The 19,840-nt window shown below is 39.7% G+C and overlaps 1 protein-coding gene across 1 annotated transcript in view; it reads right to left on the bottom strand.

Moving 5' to 3' along the window:
• Positions 1-8,473: 8,473 nt before the first annotated feature.
• LOC139474806 (relaxin receptor 2-like) overlaps positions 8,474-19,840 on the bottom strand; it is a 93,481-nt gene continuing 82,114 nt past the window's right edge. Inside the window, exons 16-17 of the mRNA XM_071257930.1 lie at positions 14,007-14,245; positions 8,474-8,903 (exon numbers count right to left, since the gene is read on the bottom strand). Of these exons, the coding sequence (XP_071114031.1) occupies positions 8,715-8,903; positions 14,007-14,245 (428 nt within the window). The 3' untranslated portion in view covers positions 8,474-8,714. The remainder of the gene's footprint in view (positions 8,904-14,006; positions 14,246-19,840) is intronic.

Genomic DNA, 19,840 nt, shown 5'->3' with positions numbered 1-19,840 from the left:
GTGATGTGTTTTGGAATATATGGGAAGCTAAGTCATGACCCTTTGTAGATATGGGGACAAGGGTAATATCCCTTTGTATATATGGGAAGTGGAGAAATGTCCCTTGTGTATATAGGAAGCGGAGTAATGTTCCTTTGTATATATATATGGGAAGTGGAGTAATGTCCCTTTGTATATATATGGGAAGCGGAGTGATGTCCCTTTGTATAATAAACGTTATCAGACACTTTAAGAAGCAACAACTAAATAGAATTTGTTCTAATAATTATTGATCGATTTTTATATTTAATTTATGTGATATCCACTTCTCGAAACAGAATATCATGGGGGGTGGGGGGTGGGGGGTGGGGGGGGGGGGGGGTTTCAAGTTTGAGACGGAAAAAAAAGATAGTTGTGAATAAGAGATATGTCGTGAAAAGTACAAGACTCTCCTTCAGCTGCACGATAATGCATTACCCCGTAATCCTTTGTTGAAAGAAATGAAAATGTTTTTCGGATTAATCAACATTTGTCAAATGATTCCGAAGAATGTTTGACAACAATTTGCAGCCCTTAACAGTTTTTGTGCGCACGTGAGTATACAATTGGATGTAAATACCCCGCCAATCATGTATTCTGGCATATTTGTATATTAAATCACCAAACGTTTGTGTACCAGATAATGTTGTAAAAATAAAGATTACTTGAGTATACATATAGTTGTTGGTGTGTCACTGAGAATTACAAAAGATGTTGTGTGTAATTTACACCGGACGAAAACGATGCCTTTTCGGACTTGGAAAGAACATTGAGCGAACGTTCATTCAAAGCACTCGCTGTCTCAAGTGGCCAATAAATGCAACATTGCTTGAAATTGCATTGAAGTGTTGTTTGATTGTGTTTGAGTTTGAAATGAAGTCTGGGATCGTAGGTATTATGCATTTAACAGATAAGGACATACTGTAATATTGCTCGTTTTAAGAAAACTTACAACTTTATGGATAACAACTTCTGGTTTATTGCATATAGCGGCATTTCAGTGTAGATTCTTACACCGTTATCAAGCTGGAGTGACAGCAACCAAGTGATGAAAGGTATATATGCCTGACATGTTGTGATAAGAAGTCGGTTACCATTGCCAACAACAGGTAACAGATAACAAGTAGCATACAGATAATTGGATGCAGCCAAATGTACAGTAAGAATAACAAATAACACACAGGTGATGTGTGAGTGAGTATGATTTTACGCCGCTTTTAGCAATTTTCAAGCAATATCACGGCGGGGGACACCAGAAATGGGCTTCACACATTGTCGGGAATCGAACCCGGGTCTTCGGCGTGACGAGCGAACGCTTTAACCACTGGGCACACAGAGGATGAAGCACACGGGTAATGAAGCCAGATGAACATTAAGGATAAGGATTAAAAGGATTAAACAGTTGTGACCGGCTGATTGGATCCTAATTAAAATTTCTATTAGATAAGATCTTCATAGGCAGACGAGATGAAATACCCTTAATCTCTTTTGATCAAAGGTTTGTGACGGCGGATTTCTACAGCTTCTGATAGTTTTCTTTTGGTGAACCCCTGATGTTTGGTCTCAGAAGCTATACAAATCCACCGTCAAAAACCTTCTTATGAATGTGGATTCTTTTGTCGCTTTTACATAAACATCAATAATGTAAGCCAAGTTGTTACTGCTACTTATACTGACACAATTGAGGTCAAGGTCACGAAGGTCAAGGTCAGTGTTCTACTGATGAAGGAAACCGCTGACTATAACTAGGACTAAAATTGAGGGTAATGAATTATTCCACTTAAAATAAATACAAAGGGACCGGAACCTTTAATCAAATAATAGAGAAGAACACTTTTCATGTCAGTAAGAGACATGCTCTTATGGTAACGTTGTGTTTCCCAAGAACGAATGTTTGATGTGTTTACTTCATCTTCGAAACACTGCAGTACGTCTAAAACACAAATTTTGCTATTTACAGTTTCAAATTAACCACCATATATGATAACCTTTTGATAAGAGTCCCAATCACTATAAATTGCCTTTTCCATTGTTGCAATACATCTCATCGGTGAGAATAAGTGTACATGTAGACTTCGCAGCCATACAAGAGACATGTCTCACCGTCACTTCCCTTGAAATCTGCCAAATGAATTACGTGTTAGTACAGTGACAAAAATGATGTCCGATGCAATTCCCTAGTTTGACTTGTACCATACGTTCCCATGCTTTTTCAGATGAACAATTGACTTGCCTTAGCATGTGTTTGTGACGTGTGCTACCGGTGAAGCAGGATACGCTCACCTTTTCGCGAACACATTGTATCATTACTATTTGATAGTGATTCAAAAATACATGCTCATGATATAGTCGGATGCTTGAATCGACTCTGCTCTATTCTGAGATTTCTATTATTTTCCATGTGGAAAGGGTTTCGTCACTTTTTTGTCCAGACAAACAAATAAGAATGATATCTATAATTTGATCTTGAAAGATCAATTGTACTAAGTCTTACAATTATTCTGTTTCTATTGTTGTTTGTTTGCGCCGTCTTTAGGAATATTTCAACACTGTTGAAGATTTTTATGACTGCATATTGTGTTTAATTTAACGATGAAATATGAAAAATTGTCCAAAGTGTTTGTACACATAGACTTTCCCAAAGCTTTCTGACAAAACGGAGTCAGGTTTCTAGCGTAGTACTGGTATCGAATAGAACTGAGTGAGTGTGCGGGATGTGCACGGGTATGAGTTTGACATCAGTAGGAACATGACCAGAGTAAAACTGGCATTTCAAAATAAGTTTCTGACCCGCCAAGAGACGCAATTCTGTATAGCGGCACCTTAATTACACGACTGGAAACTTGTGCCCTTAGACATGTGGGTCTCACCCCAATTGTTAGACACCTTAAAATAGAATAGAATACTCATAGGCTTTAATTCAGAATCTCAAAGAGATAATTCAAATACTTTAACAAGAGTCAACTCAATTTCACCAGTCTGCTCACAGTATCCAAATACTGTATTGTGGTCTTGATCCCATGAGTCAACTGATCTTTGAGTCTGCATTGTGCAGAGCGACTCATCATCAACCCAGATGGTGACAATGGAGTCATTGAAGCCTCAGAGCACACACAAGAGGATAGCATGAGGATCCTACTCTGGCAGTCCTTCCATGTAGATCTGTTGTCTGTTGATAAAACTCAACATTTTCGTGAGAAGCGGGGATGGGAACTGTGGAGAACATATAAATATAAGTTATTTTCATGATCAAATGGTCCATTAGTTAAATCTACACCGGTAGAAAATAAAACAGTGTATAATCCAATTGTATTGTTTCCAGTTATATGGCGGCGTGTCAGTTTAATGGGGGAGGAAAGCCCGAAGTGATGCAGGTCTCAGACGTTTACTGCTTCGGTGAAACCCACGAGCACGGGTATGGTGCTGACAAACCTAGAAACATAATCGAGCCGAACCGGGATTCGAACCCACAATCATAGGTTTCTGGAATCCCCAAGGGACGCAACTCTGCACAGCAAATCGGGGCGCCTTAGACGACTGGGCCAGCCGTGCCTCCTATATAGAGGATTAAGTCTATTAAGACTGGTCCATTACCACGACAGGTAAATCTCATATGTTTTGACAAGTCCTCTCTGCTCTACTGTCTAACAACCGGGGTGTCTGACAAATGGGGTATGACCGTCATATTAAACGTCAAAGCCAGAAAATAACCAGTCTCGATTACCTGCCGAAACAGATTCAAGTGGGCGTAATATGAATGGACACCAGCTGTTCGAGCAAAGGATAATTAAGCACATGTGCGTCCTGTCTACTCAGATGAAGAAAGATATGAAAATCTCGGAATTCGCAACTTTAAAAGCGTAGTGTGTGGGGATGCCTGTTGGTCTAAAGGGAGGTAATCCGTATAACTGCCTCACGTCAAAACACATGCCATCGGCAGATGGGTCGGTTTCTGATCATGGTTTTAGGCTATCTGATATTTGCGATATTCACACTCAGTGTTTCGAAACACGCAAGCGAAAAAAGATTAATGAGAAAAATGACATTTGAAGTGATGACTTAGAGGATATTGATCCTGAGATTTTGATCACTCGTCAGTATTAGATTCCCGGGGCATTATTGGAATAAATCTTAATCAATGAACACGTGTTTCTAATTACATTGACGTTGATGTGTACTAGATCTTGAATACTATTCGACTTGATGAGTGGAAAGTACACGTGTACGACTGCGACGATTAAACCTTTACCGTTCCAGTTTTCATTTCATTAGTGAACGTTGTCAGCAGTTCGGCAATGCCACGACGTGTAGGGTATCAACCATGATGGTTAAATACACCCTGTGGTCAAGTTGATCCGAACAAATTCACACTTTCAAATTGATCGAACTGTGATTAGATATACAACCTGTGCAACCAAACCTTCTTAAGCCCTCAGTACAGTGCGTATACAACTCTTGCTCAGAAGTTGTTTGATGAGTGCGTATACGACTCTTGCTCAGAAGTTGTTTGATCAGTGCGTATACGACTCTTGCTCAGAAGTTGTTTTATCAGTGCGTATACGACTCTTGCTCAGAAGATGTTTTATGAGAGCGTATACGACTCTTGCTCAGAACTTGCTTGATGAGTGCGTATACGACTCTTGCTCAGAACTTGTTTTATCAGTGCGTATACGACTCTTGCTCAGAAATTGTTTGATCAGTGCGTATACGACTCTTGCTCAGAAGTTGTTTGATCAGTGCGTATACGACTCTTGCTCAGAAGTTGTTTTATCAGTGCGCATACGACTCTTGCTCAGAACTTGTTTGATCAGTGCGTATACGACTCTTGATCAGAACTTGTTTAATCCATGTTACAACATTCAAGACCTCAGTTAAGCTTCCAAAATGTTTTATGGTAGACATGTTGAGGGAATTTCCAAATTTGAAGCATCAGTGACAAAAAAAAAGATGTCCGATGCAATTCTCTATTTTGGCTTATACCATATGTTCCCGTGTGTTTTTTTCAGGTGAACTATTGACTTGCCTGTGTATGTGTGTGATGGGTGCACCGGTGGAACAGGATATACGCTCACCTTTTCTCGAACATTTGGTCTCGTTACTATTTGATAGTGATTCATAAACACATGCTCATGATGTAGTCTGAATCGTACAATCGACTCTCTGCTTGATGTAGAGATTTCTATTGGATATGGAAAGGGTTTTGTCGCTTTATTTGTGTGTATAATCACGGCACGTATGGCGTATATTTGAGTACTTCAGAATAGATACACTTATAAGAAATGCTTTGCCATAAAAATGCGACTATGCTTGTCGTAAAAGGCGACTAACGGGACCGGGTGGTCAGGCTCGCTGACTTGGTTGATACATGTCATCGATCCCAATTGCGTGGATTGATGCTCATGATGTCAATCACTGGGTTGTCTGGTCCAGACACGAATATTCACAGACCGCCGTCATATAGCTGGACTATTGCTAAGTGATGCGTCAAGCAGCGAACAAACTGACTGACCTCGAGCTCACTTCAAAACTCTTCATTTAGGGTCGTTATCGGTTTGTTAATGTTGTAATACGCATCGGTTAACAGGCAAACTAGTGGTCGATGTAATATCTTATACTGAAAACCCCCGATCCTTTTCAGCAAATTTTTACCGCAATCACGGGGATCAAATTTCCTATTCTGTCTGCGAGATGGTTCAGTTACAACACGATGCCAAGGTGCACTTTATGTACAACAGAGTGAGTGATTATGTTTACGTCGCTTTAAGCAATATTCTAGTAATTACACGGGGGGGGACACCAGCAGTTATGTACAACAGAACTAGGACGTAATATAAGTGTTTATTTTGCAACATAACAATAATACATATTTGAGGTATATAAGAAAGAAATGGAAACATGACTTATGAAATGGTAGATGGATAACAATTTCCATGAAGTGATGAGGCAATATTTGTGCTCTTCGATGCTGTTATAATGCATCCCCAACCTTTGCCTAAAAATTGGTACACGTGCATGTACTTGTTATCCAGTCAAAAGGTCATCAATTCAACAATGTTCTTGGAACCCATCAGCAGAACTTTAAAGAAGCCACGTGCGCGTTACCGCATCGAACACTTAAGCAAAACGGACAGACAGAATTTATTCTGTACTTTAGGACTTAGGCCCAAAATACAAACACGATGGAAAATATGATTAAATTTAAATGCTGAATAAGTAAATAAGGAAATAAGGAAATATACACTTAAAAGGCAACTCTGATTCGTCTCGCCGGTGCATCTTTTATTAGGCCGCGTAATCCCCAGATTAACGCCGAGCCCCAGTCGAGAATATTTGCCAATAAAAAGCAAATTTTGAATCCGCGAAGCAAAAGGACATCCATATTTCAATTCTTTCAAAATTGAAGTGTTGTTGCCCTTTAATGTTCCAGCGATAGATATTTTCTTTCTAAGCTTAGCACTTGGCAAGTGAATTACTCAAACATTAAATATTATGAATATTGTCTTGATGAGATTGGGTTGATGAGATGATTGGTGAAACATGCTCTTCTCGGTTGGGAAAAGCTGTCGCATATCAATAATACACGTAGCTCACCTTCCACACAATCAAAGCCTAAAGTGTGGCAGAATAGCTAGAAGTGTTCTTTATGACTTGTGAAGTCTTTTTATGACGGCGACTTTTGACTGAAAGTCTGAAGGACATTATTTGAAACATGTTTTTTTAGCAAAATGGTTGTATTCATCTAACCTAAAGATCGAATTTAAATCAATATGAAAATTTATTTTTTTTAAATTTAAACGTGGTCTTTATTTTTTTAACTTACTTTGTTAGTGTGCTGTTAAAGACTTATTTAACAGTCATTTGTCAGCAAAATATACGTCGCACTGACATAATCTAAGAATAATGAGCTTTTACTGGTTTGGCTAGATACACGGATTGACAGCGATGTAACATAACACATGGAAATAGTGTCTGTATCATTGGCTCATTCCTTACGTATGCCCACTGTATCCCCGTCTGCTATAGAACCAGAGAGGTATGTATGTATGCTAGATGATAAATCGCTTCTTAGGGCATTGTGTAAATTTAGAGGGTCATTACACAATTTCAGTGTAAATTCTAGACGTACATGTAGATGTGAAAAAAGGGAAGTTGAAATGGGTATCTGTACGAAACTGACAATTAGGAGAGATTGAGGATGAATTTTATGTTTTATTAGTATGTGATAAACATGAACATCTTAGAGAAAAATATATTCCGATGTTTACCAATAGGCATAAACACAAGAGGTTAATGCTCAGTCATAAAATCCAACAACTCTGCTGTTACACGATCATTAGCCATATTGTTGAAACATATATTCACTGTCAGATTTTGTATATATCATGTATATCACGCAAAAAAACAAATGAAACTGAAAATGTCAACTTTACAATCGGCCATGTGACCTTAAATACCGAATACAATATCTATCTAGCTATCTGTATCCTCACCCCGAAAACATGAAGTAACAACGTTTTGTGGATACTACTTACCTTACCTTACCTTACTTATTTGGTGATCGGGTTTTCAAACGGAACGTATAAGATATGGCAAGACAGACAGACAGGTTTATTCAGTATTATGGCCATATGGCCTAAAGTACAATTGATACTAACTCATATGTCACGTGCATATACAGAAATTACATCTTCTTGAATCTGAGGAAAAAAAACATGCTTTATATAAGTAGCAAGGGCACGATTTGTCCCACTGGGATATGATTAATTTAAGAAATGAAAAGTTAAAATTTAAAAAGTTAAAGTTAAAAATCATTGTGAAAGTTATCGGCTGTGCTTATACGAAAGGTAAGGATAAAATGTGTCAATTACTTATATAAGAGGTTTTCAGGAAGCGTATTTGATCAGGGGCAAGACTTTGACACGGGAATATTTTCTCAGGAGGTGAAGATTAAAACAGTTGCAAGTACGATGAAGCGTAAGAACGATAAAATTAGTTTCTGCCATTTGGACTTGTCTGACAACTTTCTTCTCGAGATTAAAAAGTTTTCTGAATTTTACACAAAAAGGGCCATACTCCTACCTCCTTTGTGAGTGTGATCTTTGGTTTCATTCTGTAACGTGAAGGACATGTGTGTGGTTTGGTAGTTCAATAGACCTTTCATGGTAAATTGACCAGTAGCTGAACGATGAATGATAATTCAAAGATGCTAGCTTATCCGGGAAACATTCCTTTAAAAATCAACGTGAGAGATGATTAATTCGAGGACATAGATAACCCAGGATAGTATAGTGAGTTTCTTTTTTGTAACTCCATATATACAGAACATAGTATTTACAGATACATCCATCTCTCTCTCTCTCTCTCTCTCTCTCTCTCTCTCTCTCTCTCTCTCTCTCTCTCTCTCTCTCTCACACACACACACACTCTCTCTATCTCTCTCTCTCTCTCACTCACTTTCTCTCTCTCTCTAATGCCATATGTGAAGAAAAATATTTTCCAAAAAAACGCAAACTAATATTTATGCTGAATTTGAAGCCTTGCGTGGCTATATAATGCGACTTTGGAACGTCAAGCTTCTATTAGCTGAATCTTTTGTCATGACTCACAAACTCCTTCATGTGAAGTCTGTAAGTACAGATACATCTCATAATCTTGATAGTCCTGACCTTGAGCTCCTTGACCTTAACAAAAAGTCACTATGGGGGTGACCCCGCCACAGATGTCTGCTTCGTAGGTTCGTCTCGCGGAGACATTTGTCCATTCACTTCTTCGTTTAAAGGCTCCGATACTTCACATTTCTTGATAAGTTTATTTTTCAATATGGATTTCTTTTTATGACTAGCCAATCTTCCATTAGCATGACGATAATTCCTAAGGCACTGCATCTGAAACAAAAATTATGATATGTTAAACTGCATTCCTGTTGCAGGTAGGAGGCATGGGTGACCCAGCCGTCTAAGGCGCCGCATTTGAAAAATCATGACATGACAAGGCGCCGCGTTTTGCTGTGCAGAGTTGCGTCCTACACGAGAGAAACCTATGATTGTGGATGGGAATCCCGGTTCGCCCCGATTATCTTTCAAGGTTTGTCAGCATTAACCCATGTTCGTGGGTTTCACCAAAGTGGTAAACGTCTAAGACCAGCATCACGTCGGGCTTTCTTCCAAAATGAGGCTGCCACGCCGTGATATAACTGAAATACTGTTAAAAGCTGCGTTAAACCCAACTCACTCACTCAGCTACTCCTGTTCCGGGTTGGAAACATATATACAATCATTTCCCATTATTTATTTCCCATTATGTCTTAATCCTTTTGAGCTCACGTCTAGAAAAATGCACTGACCACCACCGCCGTCTTAGAAAACCACAATTGTCGAATGACGTCAAAAATATTCAGCTATGACGTCATGTCTTAAGTGACGTCATTCCGACATTACCCCACAAGACGATTCGAATGACGTCAACAATGCCGTCCGGATAGCATGAACAATACTTTGGTGCGCGCGAAGTGATATTTACGTTAGTGCCCATACAAATTTTATTTATAGCTCAGTCAATCACTAGTTTGCACTCATTTGATTTTTGACACAGATATTGATATTCCAAAGATGTATTCACAAATACTTTTCTCAAAAGACCCTTTACAGATTGCAAGAGAAAGACGCAGTAATTACAGTCATTAAGTGCCTCCTGACAGCTCTGTCACGGAACAATAGCAGCCTGGACACTGGCAAGACAACATAGAACGTTAATCAGTCAAAACAGATTCCAGGCGAAAGAGCAAAATATGAATGGATCACTAAAAATTAGTCACAACACCATGGGCCCATTTCGCCAAGCAATCTTAGCGCTAAGACTACCGCAAGCGTATATTAAAGTATGAGAGTTTCTATCATCTTAGCGCTAAGATCGCTTTTTGCAAATTGGCCCGGGTGCTTAGGAAAAGGGTAAGCAAGTCTTGCTCTACAGGTGGCTATGACATTCGCCATCTCTGCATACAAAACGTGTGCTGCCTGACACGGCAAAGCAGTACCCCTGCCCTACGACGGCCGTAACATTCGATTCTTGACAAGACAAACTTAACTTTTCTTTATTTTATGTTTTTCGCGCACTTATGTATAAGAGATAGTTATACATGCTAATAGCCTTTTATCTGTGCTAAAACTTCTCATTTCCTTGATTATTATCATTATTAGTAGTATTGGGAATCTCATCCGACTTCCTTCGAAACTTGTTCACATATGTGTAGGAGAAGTTTAGCTCTGAAACATGATGTGCGTCAGTCATTCCCTTTGAAACTGTCATTTTGCCATCTCCCATCTGCGACATCTTCTCCAAAACAGAGGATGCCCTTTGGTACTCCGGATGCCGAGCCTTGTTAAGTGGTATTCTGGATGCCGCAGTGCAGTACGCTTGATGTCTTGTATTGTTTATCTTGTACGCTGATGCCGATTTTCTTCGTCTGTATTTCTTTCATATGTGACATATACGTAATATTTTATCCCTAAGCTTATGGCCATGCATGCTACGTGAAAACGCAAGTCCAATTTACTTGTACCAGTAGATTGATATGACTCAAAAGTTCTTCAATTGGATACCAAGACAAATGAAATTGTCTGCCGAATGTCTGGAGGGTTGGAGTTACCTGACATACACGATGACAAGCATCAACCAGGTCAATGAGTAACCACTCGATCCATTCTGTCGCCTCGTACAACAAGCATGTGTTGTTAGAGACCACTTCTAACTCGGAATCCACTCGGGCTATCGATTGGTCCAACCATTATGATATCAATTAATGTCATTGAAATATTGAGAAAGAAATACTGATCAGCGTGTGCATGTCATCTTTTGAAATACCATTGACACTCTGCATCTGTGTGTCAGCGTGATGAAAAAGAAAATTAACGAAGCGTTCATAAAATTAAGTGCATTTTGCTTGTTTCAGTATCGAAGTACTGACAAAAAGAATCAAAGCTTGATTTGCAGCCTTACTATTAGGCAACATTGTTTTGCTTGTAACCGTTCGGTCTTTTACACTGCATGAGAGTTATTTTCCAATTGTGTTTCGGGTCTCTGTGTTTCACAGTTTAATCACAAAAAGCAGGTAAATGCGAGGGTAGATTAATAACATTGATAACATGTATAAGGAAGCGAAAGTGAAACATTTTTGTGTGTACATCACATGACACCAGAAGCCATCCACGAAGATACGAGTACAAAACTAGGGAAGGATGTCCCTTCATTTTCATTGTAAAGAAGTAAGAGTTTAAGCCTGGTCTATTTAAGAAATAAACGACTCGTCGTCGTTGTCTATCGAACAATAAAACGCTGCAGGGAGAATAAACCATGAGGTATCAACATTGATACAACTTCTATAAGGAGGTAAAAGAATGAACAAGCTTAAAATTATTTTACCGTATTTAAATTAAGATGACTCCCCGAATCCAATCCGACCTCGGCAATGACGGACACATCCGTTTTATGAACAGGAGAGTTACGTTTGGTAGTTTCCCTCTCAAAAAGAACGACGCCCAATTTACGTCATCATGTTCCGAGCGCATGTTCGAGTCTCCAGAAATGACGTCATGATAGAACAATGTTTTATCGTGAAATAAACCATGCTTCGTTCTTCAATGTTCTTTGCGATTTATCGCGTAGCTTTTTTATATATGTGATTATATATGTGTTACTTCATACTACAACAATAAGGAACAACAGCCCTATCACGGAATGAATATACTTGTTTTACTTCATACATCAACGAGAAGGACTGACAGCCCTATCACGGAATAAATATACTCTTGTTTTACTTCATACATCAACGAGAAGGACTGACAGCCCTATCACTGAAGGAATATACTTGTTTTATTTCATAAAGGACTATCAAGGAAAGAATACGCTTGCTTTACTTTATACATCAACAATAAGGAACGACACCCCTTTAACGGAATGAATTATACTTGTTTTACTTCATACATCAACCATAAGGAACGACAGCCATATCACGGAATTAATATACTTGTTTTACTTTATACATCAACAATAAGGTACGACAGCCCTTTAACGGAATGAATATACTTGTTTTACTTCATGCATCAACCATAAGGAACGACAGCCATATCACGGAATTAATATACTTGTTTTACTTTATACATCAACAATAAGGTACGACAGCCCTTTCGCGGAATGAATGTACTTGTTTTACTATATACATCAACGATAAGAAACAACAGCCCTATCACGGAATGAATTTACTTGTTTTTCTTCATACATCAACGAAAAGGACTTACAGCCCTATCACGGACTGAATATATGTCTTACTTCACACATCAAAGGACTGCCACGAACTCATATGTTTGCCTGACTTCATACACCACAGATGAGGGTCGACTGTTACGTGACGGACTCCTAAAGGTGTTCCATCATAAGAAATGTTAAATACTGATTATTTTTAGTCACATCTTTTCCCACCAACAAGGAGCACCACTCACCACGGGTTGATCAATTACTTTGTACCCTACACACAACGATCAACATCACCTACGACTATCATATTCCGTACGCTTAAGAACAACTGTATTTTTATCGTGCATTAGAGTGTGTAATGTTGTATTGTTAAGTGCCTGCTGATAATAGACAATTGCAAAAAGAAAGTTCACTTGTTTTTCATATTTTAAAGAGCGAAAGGGCCATGGACATAACTCTCCTGTCACGGTGATAGAAGCGGTCTCACGTAATGACTCCTTGTAGGTGCTTGTGATGCATCAAAGCATTGCGTGGGCCTGATATCCCAGCCGACCGAGTGATACAGCAGTAAGGATGGTGCCAAAACAGAAGCAATGTGTTTTACATTTCGTCCGTAACCAAAAAAAAATTTCTATACAGAACACAGGCGCGTCTACTCGTGTTTACAATGCTGCAGTAGCAGAGATGCTGATCTGTACTGATGGCACTTGGTTCAGATAATATGATACACAATGCATTCCGTGCTCGATGGGATCTCAGGGTCGGCATAGGGGTGGTCTGTTTGAGGTTAAGAGAGAAAAAGAATATTGAAAACCTCACAGTCAGCCATTTTCCAGCTCTATCTTGACGACGTGTAAATTATCGAGTTTGGACCCGACAAACCAATGGTTCATAGCAAGAGACAACCTGATGACGTGATGGTTAGCTCTTCTAAACCAGAGGTACAATTTCCTTCCACAGCTCCCCCGTTCAATGGATTATGATGGTGTTTTTGAACCTATATTTTATCTTTTTTTTCGACCAGTGTTTGTTTGGTAACGTCGATGTATCTTCATCACAATGAGCTTAAGTCAAGTCAATCAGGCGCCTTGTGTAATCAAACAAACTCCTCAGCTACCATACCATACATAATTTGGAGAATAATCTACGAACTTAAGGAATTCAGGGTTATCTATCCCAAGTGCAGGAATCCTGTAAGTACGAATTTGTTTATTTGTTGTTTAGCAATATTCCAGCTATGTGACGGCTGTGACATGCATCAAGCAAGTCAGCGAGCCTGACCACCCGATCCCGTTAGTCGCCTCTTACGACAAACACAGTCGCCTTTTACAGCAAGTTTGGACCTGTTCTACCTCGGATCTTCACGGGTAGTGTTAGGACGAAGACCTTAAAATCTTAAATCCCAAGGGAAAGGTGATACGTAATGGCGTATTGATTATTCTGCACATTACCAAACGGTCATTATTGTAAAAGGTGTCTGAAAGCGAAGAGATTCCCGATCATAGAGAGACTCTCCAAATCATTGTTGATGCACGGCATATCGTCGGATTCGTATAATGGACAGCTTTTAGCAGAGATTTCTTATGGTTATGGAAATGCTATTGTCGTTTTTATTAAGCTAACGAGGTTCGATGTAAGGAGTTCAAGCTATCGAGGAAACGAGATTATGATAAGACAGTTCGAGATATCGAGGTTTGATGTAAGAAGGTTCGAGATATCGGAGGCTAAAGCAGACTCACCTCCACGTCATTCAGGGCATTGCGCTGACTGACCGACGTCCTGTTTGCCCTGGCACTGGACATTGACTGAGAGGACTCCTTGTTGACCTGGGGCCTCCACACAACAGAGGAGAACTTGGAGAACAGTTTCTGCTTGAACAGCTTGGTGGTGATGGTGTACAAGAGCGGGTTGAGGGCGCTGTTCACTGGCAGCACAAACACAACCACCCAGGCATACAGGTCACCGCTGATCTTGACACCTTCGAAAACAAATATACGAACTGAACTTTGTACATTCCAGTGAGTTAAGAAGAAGAAGAAGAAGAAGAGGCAGAAGAAGAGGAAGAAAACGAAGAAGAATTTTTTTATCTAAAGTGTCACACAAAAACTGCACGTATGACTATAAAATTATAAATACCAAGTATACAATATCAGGCCATATGGTCTATAGCTATGAGACACGAAACACTGCATATATACAAATATGCATAAAATAGAAAGATGCATGTATATTGAAATATATATTCCCGTGGTTACATTTCATTTTGAGATTATATTACATCTATTCTCTCTAATATCCATGAGTTAATAAATGTCCTCGTTGATGTCACGAAAATGACAAATGGACTTTTAATCGTTAACTTTTAATGGATCCATTGTATGACCATCCCTGTAAAAATGACGTCTATCTCTGACACTGTGCGAAGCTGTAAAACAGTGAACATGGAGGCAATATCCAATGGTTTCCATTTCTTTTCCATCAACAAGAATGTACCACAAGAGGGAAGACTACAACCTTCCAATATTCAACTTTCCATTCATGTCGAGAACTATTTCTGCAGCTCCATCCAGACTTTGGTGTCTACATTTTACAACTTTTGAGGTACAATTGAGCTTTCTATTTCAACGACGATTTCAAAGAACGCCGTACGACCTTTGCTCAATGGTTGCTTGATCAAGGTTACAACATTCAAGGCCTAAGTAAGCTTTCAAAAGGTTTTATGGTAGACATGTCGAGGACATTTCCAACTTTGAATTATCAGTGACAAAAATTATGTCGGATGCAAGTGAGTGAGTTTAGCTGAAATAGGCTGCGTGTGTGTGTGTGTGTGTGCGTGCGTGTGTATGTGTGCGCGTGTGCATGTGTGCATGTTGCTAGTACGACCTAATGCGGGTTTTGTAATGCTTGCCCATTGAGATACCATGCCGCAGTTTTAACATGAATACCCAACTCAACCAAGCATACTGACTCCGGTTTGATGTAAGCTTCAACGAATGTAAAATGCAAACGTGACACTGAGATCACAGGCACGTCTCAAGAAGATGTCTCATCATTAACGACGACTACATTCCTCTTGAACACATGTTTGACTTCTTACACAAGGGTACAGGAACTACGGGCAAACAGAAGTATTCACTCGGCATCTCCGCTCATCACCCCTTGGCACAGGTCCCAAGGTTCTCGGCGAATGTTCCTCCCAACGCGCCGCGAGGTGAACGGAGCCGGCAATGTAATCGGCCAGACACACGGTAATAAAGCGGTTTACGTAATGTTTAGGACATCAGAGCCCAGTTCAAGAGTCCTTATTATCCAGTTGCCTGATGGTGAAGTGTCTATGTGTTCTTGGAAAATAGACCCATAATCTGTCTGCACATGAACCACGCTTGTTTGGAAAACGTGGATTCGCGGAATGCTATTTCTGACGATATACCCAAGTGAGTGAGTGAGTTGGGTTTAACGCGGCTTTTAACATTATTCAAGTTATATCGCGGCGTATCAGCTTAATGTGGGAGGAAAGCCCGAAGTGATGCATGTCTCGGATGTTTACCACTTCGGTGAAACCCACGAGCACGGGTATGGTGCTGACAAACCTAGAAACATAATCGGGGCGAACCGGGATTCGAACCCACAATCATAGGTTTCTGGCATGACCAAGGGACGTAACTCCGCACAGCAAAACGTGGCGCCTTGTCATGTCATAATTTTTCAAATGAAACAGTTAAAAAAAAACGTCTCTTTTTTTCTTTACGTTTTAATTAGTAATTAGATATTAATTGCATGAAATACTGACTCCTTGGTTTTCAATATGTTTCTATTCCATCAAATCCATCAAATTCCATCAAATCTATTCCATACATAAGTCATTGTAATAGATCTTGTAAACTGTAATACCTCATCTTGAGTGTAAAAAATACAGCTATGACGTCACAAAGGTCTGTAAAGCACTGTGATGCAATTTCATTGAAGCGATATTTCCGGGGAGACATCACTCGGTCTAACCTATGCAATATGTACTGTGGAAGCCAGTTTGTGATGATAAATATATTTACATATATGTAGAAACCATATGTCCTAAATAGTCTATGTGAATACTCCCTGGGGAGTTTTACTTTTATTTCTTACTTTGCGGATGTGCCGACTCAAAAAGCAAGACTATACAATTCCACTTTGAATTTTGTATTTCTAAACCTGATAATCATGCTTATGAATAAACATTTGCATCCCAGCCTGACTGACACCAGTGGAATATGCCGTATTGGGGTATGACCAATAGGTGTCCCAGATTGGTTGATGTTATTGAGTAGTTGATGCATGACAATCTTGAAGACATTGAAGACCTCCGGCTAACATTTCTGGGCATCAATACTCAATAAAACTTGCAAATATGAAAACATATACTGCTTATCGACATTGTAAAATACATTGTAAACGTTTTCAGTAATTTTCCGTAACACTGGAATGATCTGATGTCAGGGAATGTCATTACGTCATTATGTTTCCGTGATAACGGAACTGACCTGGTAAGCAGAGTGTGGAAAATGACGAAATCGAAGGGTTGTTTATCAAGTATCAATCAAACACAAAATATAGTGAATGCGGTTTTCTAACTACCAGGACAAGTGTCCCGTTTTTCCCATTTGGGATGATATTTACCATGAATAGTCCAGCCATTTCCAAGCTTGGACTCCGATCGGACAACGTTTTTCAACCAATCAGATTGCAGCACATTATCCCATTCGTTTCACAATGACCCGTAATGACCCGTTTACGTTGAAAACATTAACATTCGTTTGAAAATTGAAAAAGACAATTTGAAATTTTATGTTTTCCTCAAACGTTTCTTACAAAATAATTTCTTTCTTTTCTTACAAAAACAAAAAGGTAATTGTCCATTTCAAACACCAACCAATTGTTTTGAGAAATAGAGGAATCAAGTAAATAAGCTTGAGAAATGTCGTTACCCTGTGTGTTATATTCATAACGTCAAGGGCATTGAGTGAGTGAGTGAGTGAGTGAGTGAGCATGTTTTAACATGTTTTTCGAAATATTCAAGCACTATCACCGCTGGTAACACCAGAAATGGGTTTCACCCACGTGCCCATAGGAGTGAATGGAGCCCTAGCCTCTATTTGGCGAACGTTTTAACGACTAGGATACCCAACCGTCCCATAAGGGCATTGAGGTAGACCCTTCAGCTTAAACATTCAAGTGAAATACTTCAAAATTATATATGGTGTCAGTGTTATACGTCAGCGTCACACAGCAAATTACAGAAATGCAATATGTTATAGAATTAAATAAAATAAAACATAAGTGTACATTTTGATATGTCACATTGAAGGAATGTCATGTATGAAATATTTGCCAGTAATTGTAATCTTTTACCACTCAAATGTTCGCATGTTCTCTCGCACCGGCACTGAAGCCGGTCTGTCTTGCATTGCATTGTATGACGCGTGTAGGGCCTTTAATGGAACCAGTAAGTGGAACGTGTTAACAGCGGACAGTGTGGACGTTTACGAGCTAAATGGTCCTGTACACGAGCGTTCATCTCATAACGAATGTAAAGAATTCGTCATAACGATTTGTGAGGTGAGGTGAGGTGAAATTGGGTTTAACGTCGCGTCCAAGATTATTGCACTTATATAGCGACGTGCATGTACGTGTGTGTGTTTGTGTGGCTGCTTGTACTAATCCGGACTGATGCCGATTTATAGTGCTAGCTCACTGAGATACCATGCTGCAGTTTAACATAAATACCCCACTCAGACACAGCATACTGACTCCGAGCCGACCAGTCCTTGTTTAGCCCCTTAAAGCCGAGCGCCAGACAGGGTAACAACAAGTACCATCTTTTAACGTCTTTTGGTATGAGGAGGCCGGGGATCTAACCCCGGACCTTCCGCTCTCCGGGCGGACGCTCTACCACTAGACCATAGAGGCTGTCCTAACGATTTGTGAAGTTACAAAGGTTTAATGTATGTGACAACAGGCTTGAGTTATAGACCCTTGCCCACCATAGGATTCAGTCAGGAGTGAGTGAGTGAGTGAGTGAATAAGTTTGGTTCAAACGCCACTTTGTACAGTATTTCAGTAACAGCGTGTCACCTTGACGGGTCCCGTAGGCGTGGATCGTTGCTCATAATATCGATCACTGGATTGTATGGTCCAGACTGTAATATTTTCAGGCCGCCATCATTTGTGGAATATTGACGAGTGCAGCGTTAAACAACAACCAAACAAACAAAACATATCGAAGATGGGGGACGGGGCAGGTGGGGGGAGGGAGAGGGAGGTCACGCAGGTCCTACGTTTACCATTTTGGTGAATTAGTGAGTGAGTGAGAATGATTTAACGCCGCTTTTAGCAATATTCCAGCAATATCACGACGGGGGACACCAGAAATGGGCTTCACACAATGTACCCATGTCGGAAATCGAACCCGGGTCTTCGGCGTGACGAGCGAACGCTTCAACCACTATGCTACCCGACCGCCCCGTTACCATTTTGGTGATACCCTTGAGAAGGGGTATTGCGCTGTCAAATATAGAAACATATTTACGACGAACAGGGTTTCGAACCCACGGTTATAGGTTTCTGACGCTCCTTAAGCGCCTTAAACAACTGGTCCCCCTATAATCAGGAGATAATTTGGAATAAGGTGACATGGCGAACACATTACATCCACTTAGACCTTACGGTGTCATTACGTCCGTACTGGCCGGTCAGCGAACTAATTACGCTAATTAACTAATTAACTCGATAGACATTCTGTAACGACTAATGATGATTATGATGATGATGATGATGATGATGACATTACCGAATGTTGTCAAGTTAAAATCACATTCAAGTGATTAATGTGTGTTGTGACAAATAAGAAACCCTCTTCATCCACGCAGACGCATACATATTGTAAACATATTATTCCCACAAATTTCTAAGCAATTTAACCGTTAGGAACAAACTCTGTATGTTTTAAACCCTGTGTACAAATTCCAACTTATATCAATCGCAATATCATGCTTAATTTGATCATTAACTCATAATTCATATCTATTTGATCGTAAGATTGATCTTTGATTATAATCTTGCTTCATTAAACAATCGACTCTTCAGTCGCCAAATCAGAAATAATCAATGAGTATCCTTGAAATCTGTGTGCACTTGATAGATATGAACTGCGACAGACAAACGGCAATCAAGTGCTATGTAATTCAGATCATTTCTACCCTGAGGGTGATTTGTGATTATAGTCTTGCCTCATTAAATTGCCCATTCAATCGCCTAATCAGAAATATAATATAGCTAGGCAATATATCGCAAAGAACAATGAAGGACGAAGCGTTGTTTATTTCACTATAAAACATTGTTCTATCATGACGTCATTTCCGGAGATTTGAACCTGCGCTCGCAAATTGATGACGTCGTTACTTTTGAGAGGGAAATGTCGAGTGAGTTGTACTCCATAGATGTAGCTGGGCAACGCAGATGAACGCAATGCCCGAACGATCGCATTTAAAAGTGGGAGAGAGATATATGACAATCGGTATTGGGAGAAAAGGTACAGATA

This window comes from Haliotis cracherodii, unplaced genomic scaffold (genome assembly GCF_022045235.1).
Source record: "Haliotis cracherodii isolate W230 unplaced genomic scaffold, xgHalCrac1.p SCAF_3, whole genome shotgun sequence".
In the NCBI taxonomy this organism is placed as follows: domain Eukaryota; kingdom Metazoa; phylum Mollusca; class Gastropoda; order Lepetellida; family Haliotidae; genus Haliotis; species Haliotis cracherodii.
This window is presented reverse-complemented; position numbering and strand designations above follow the sequence as displayed.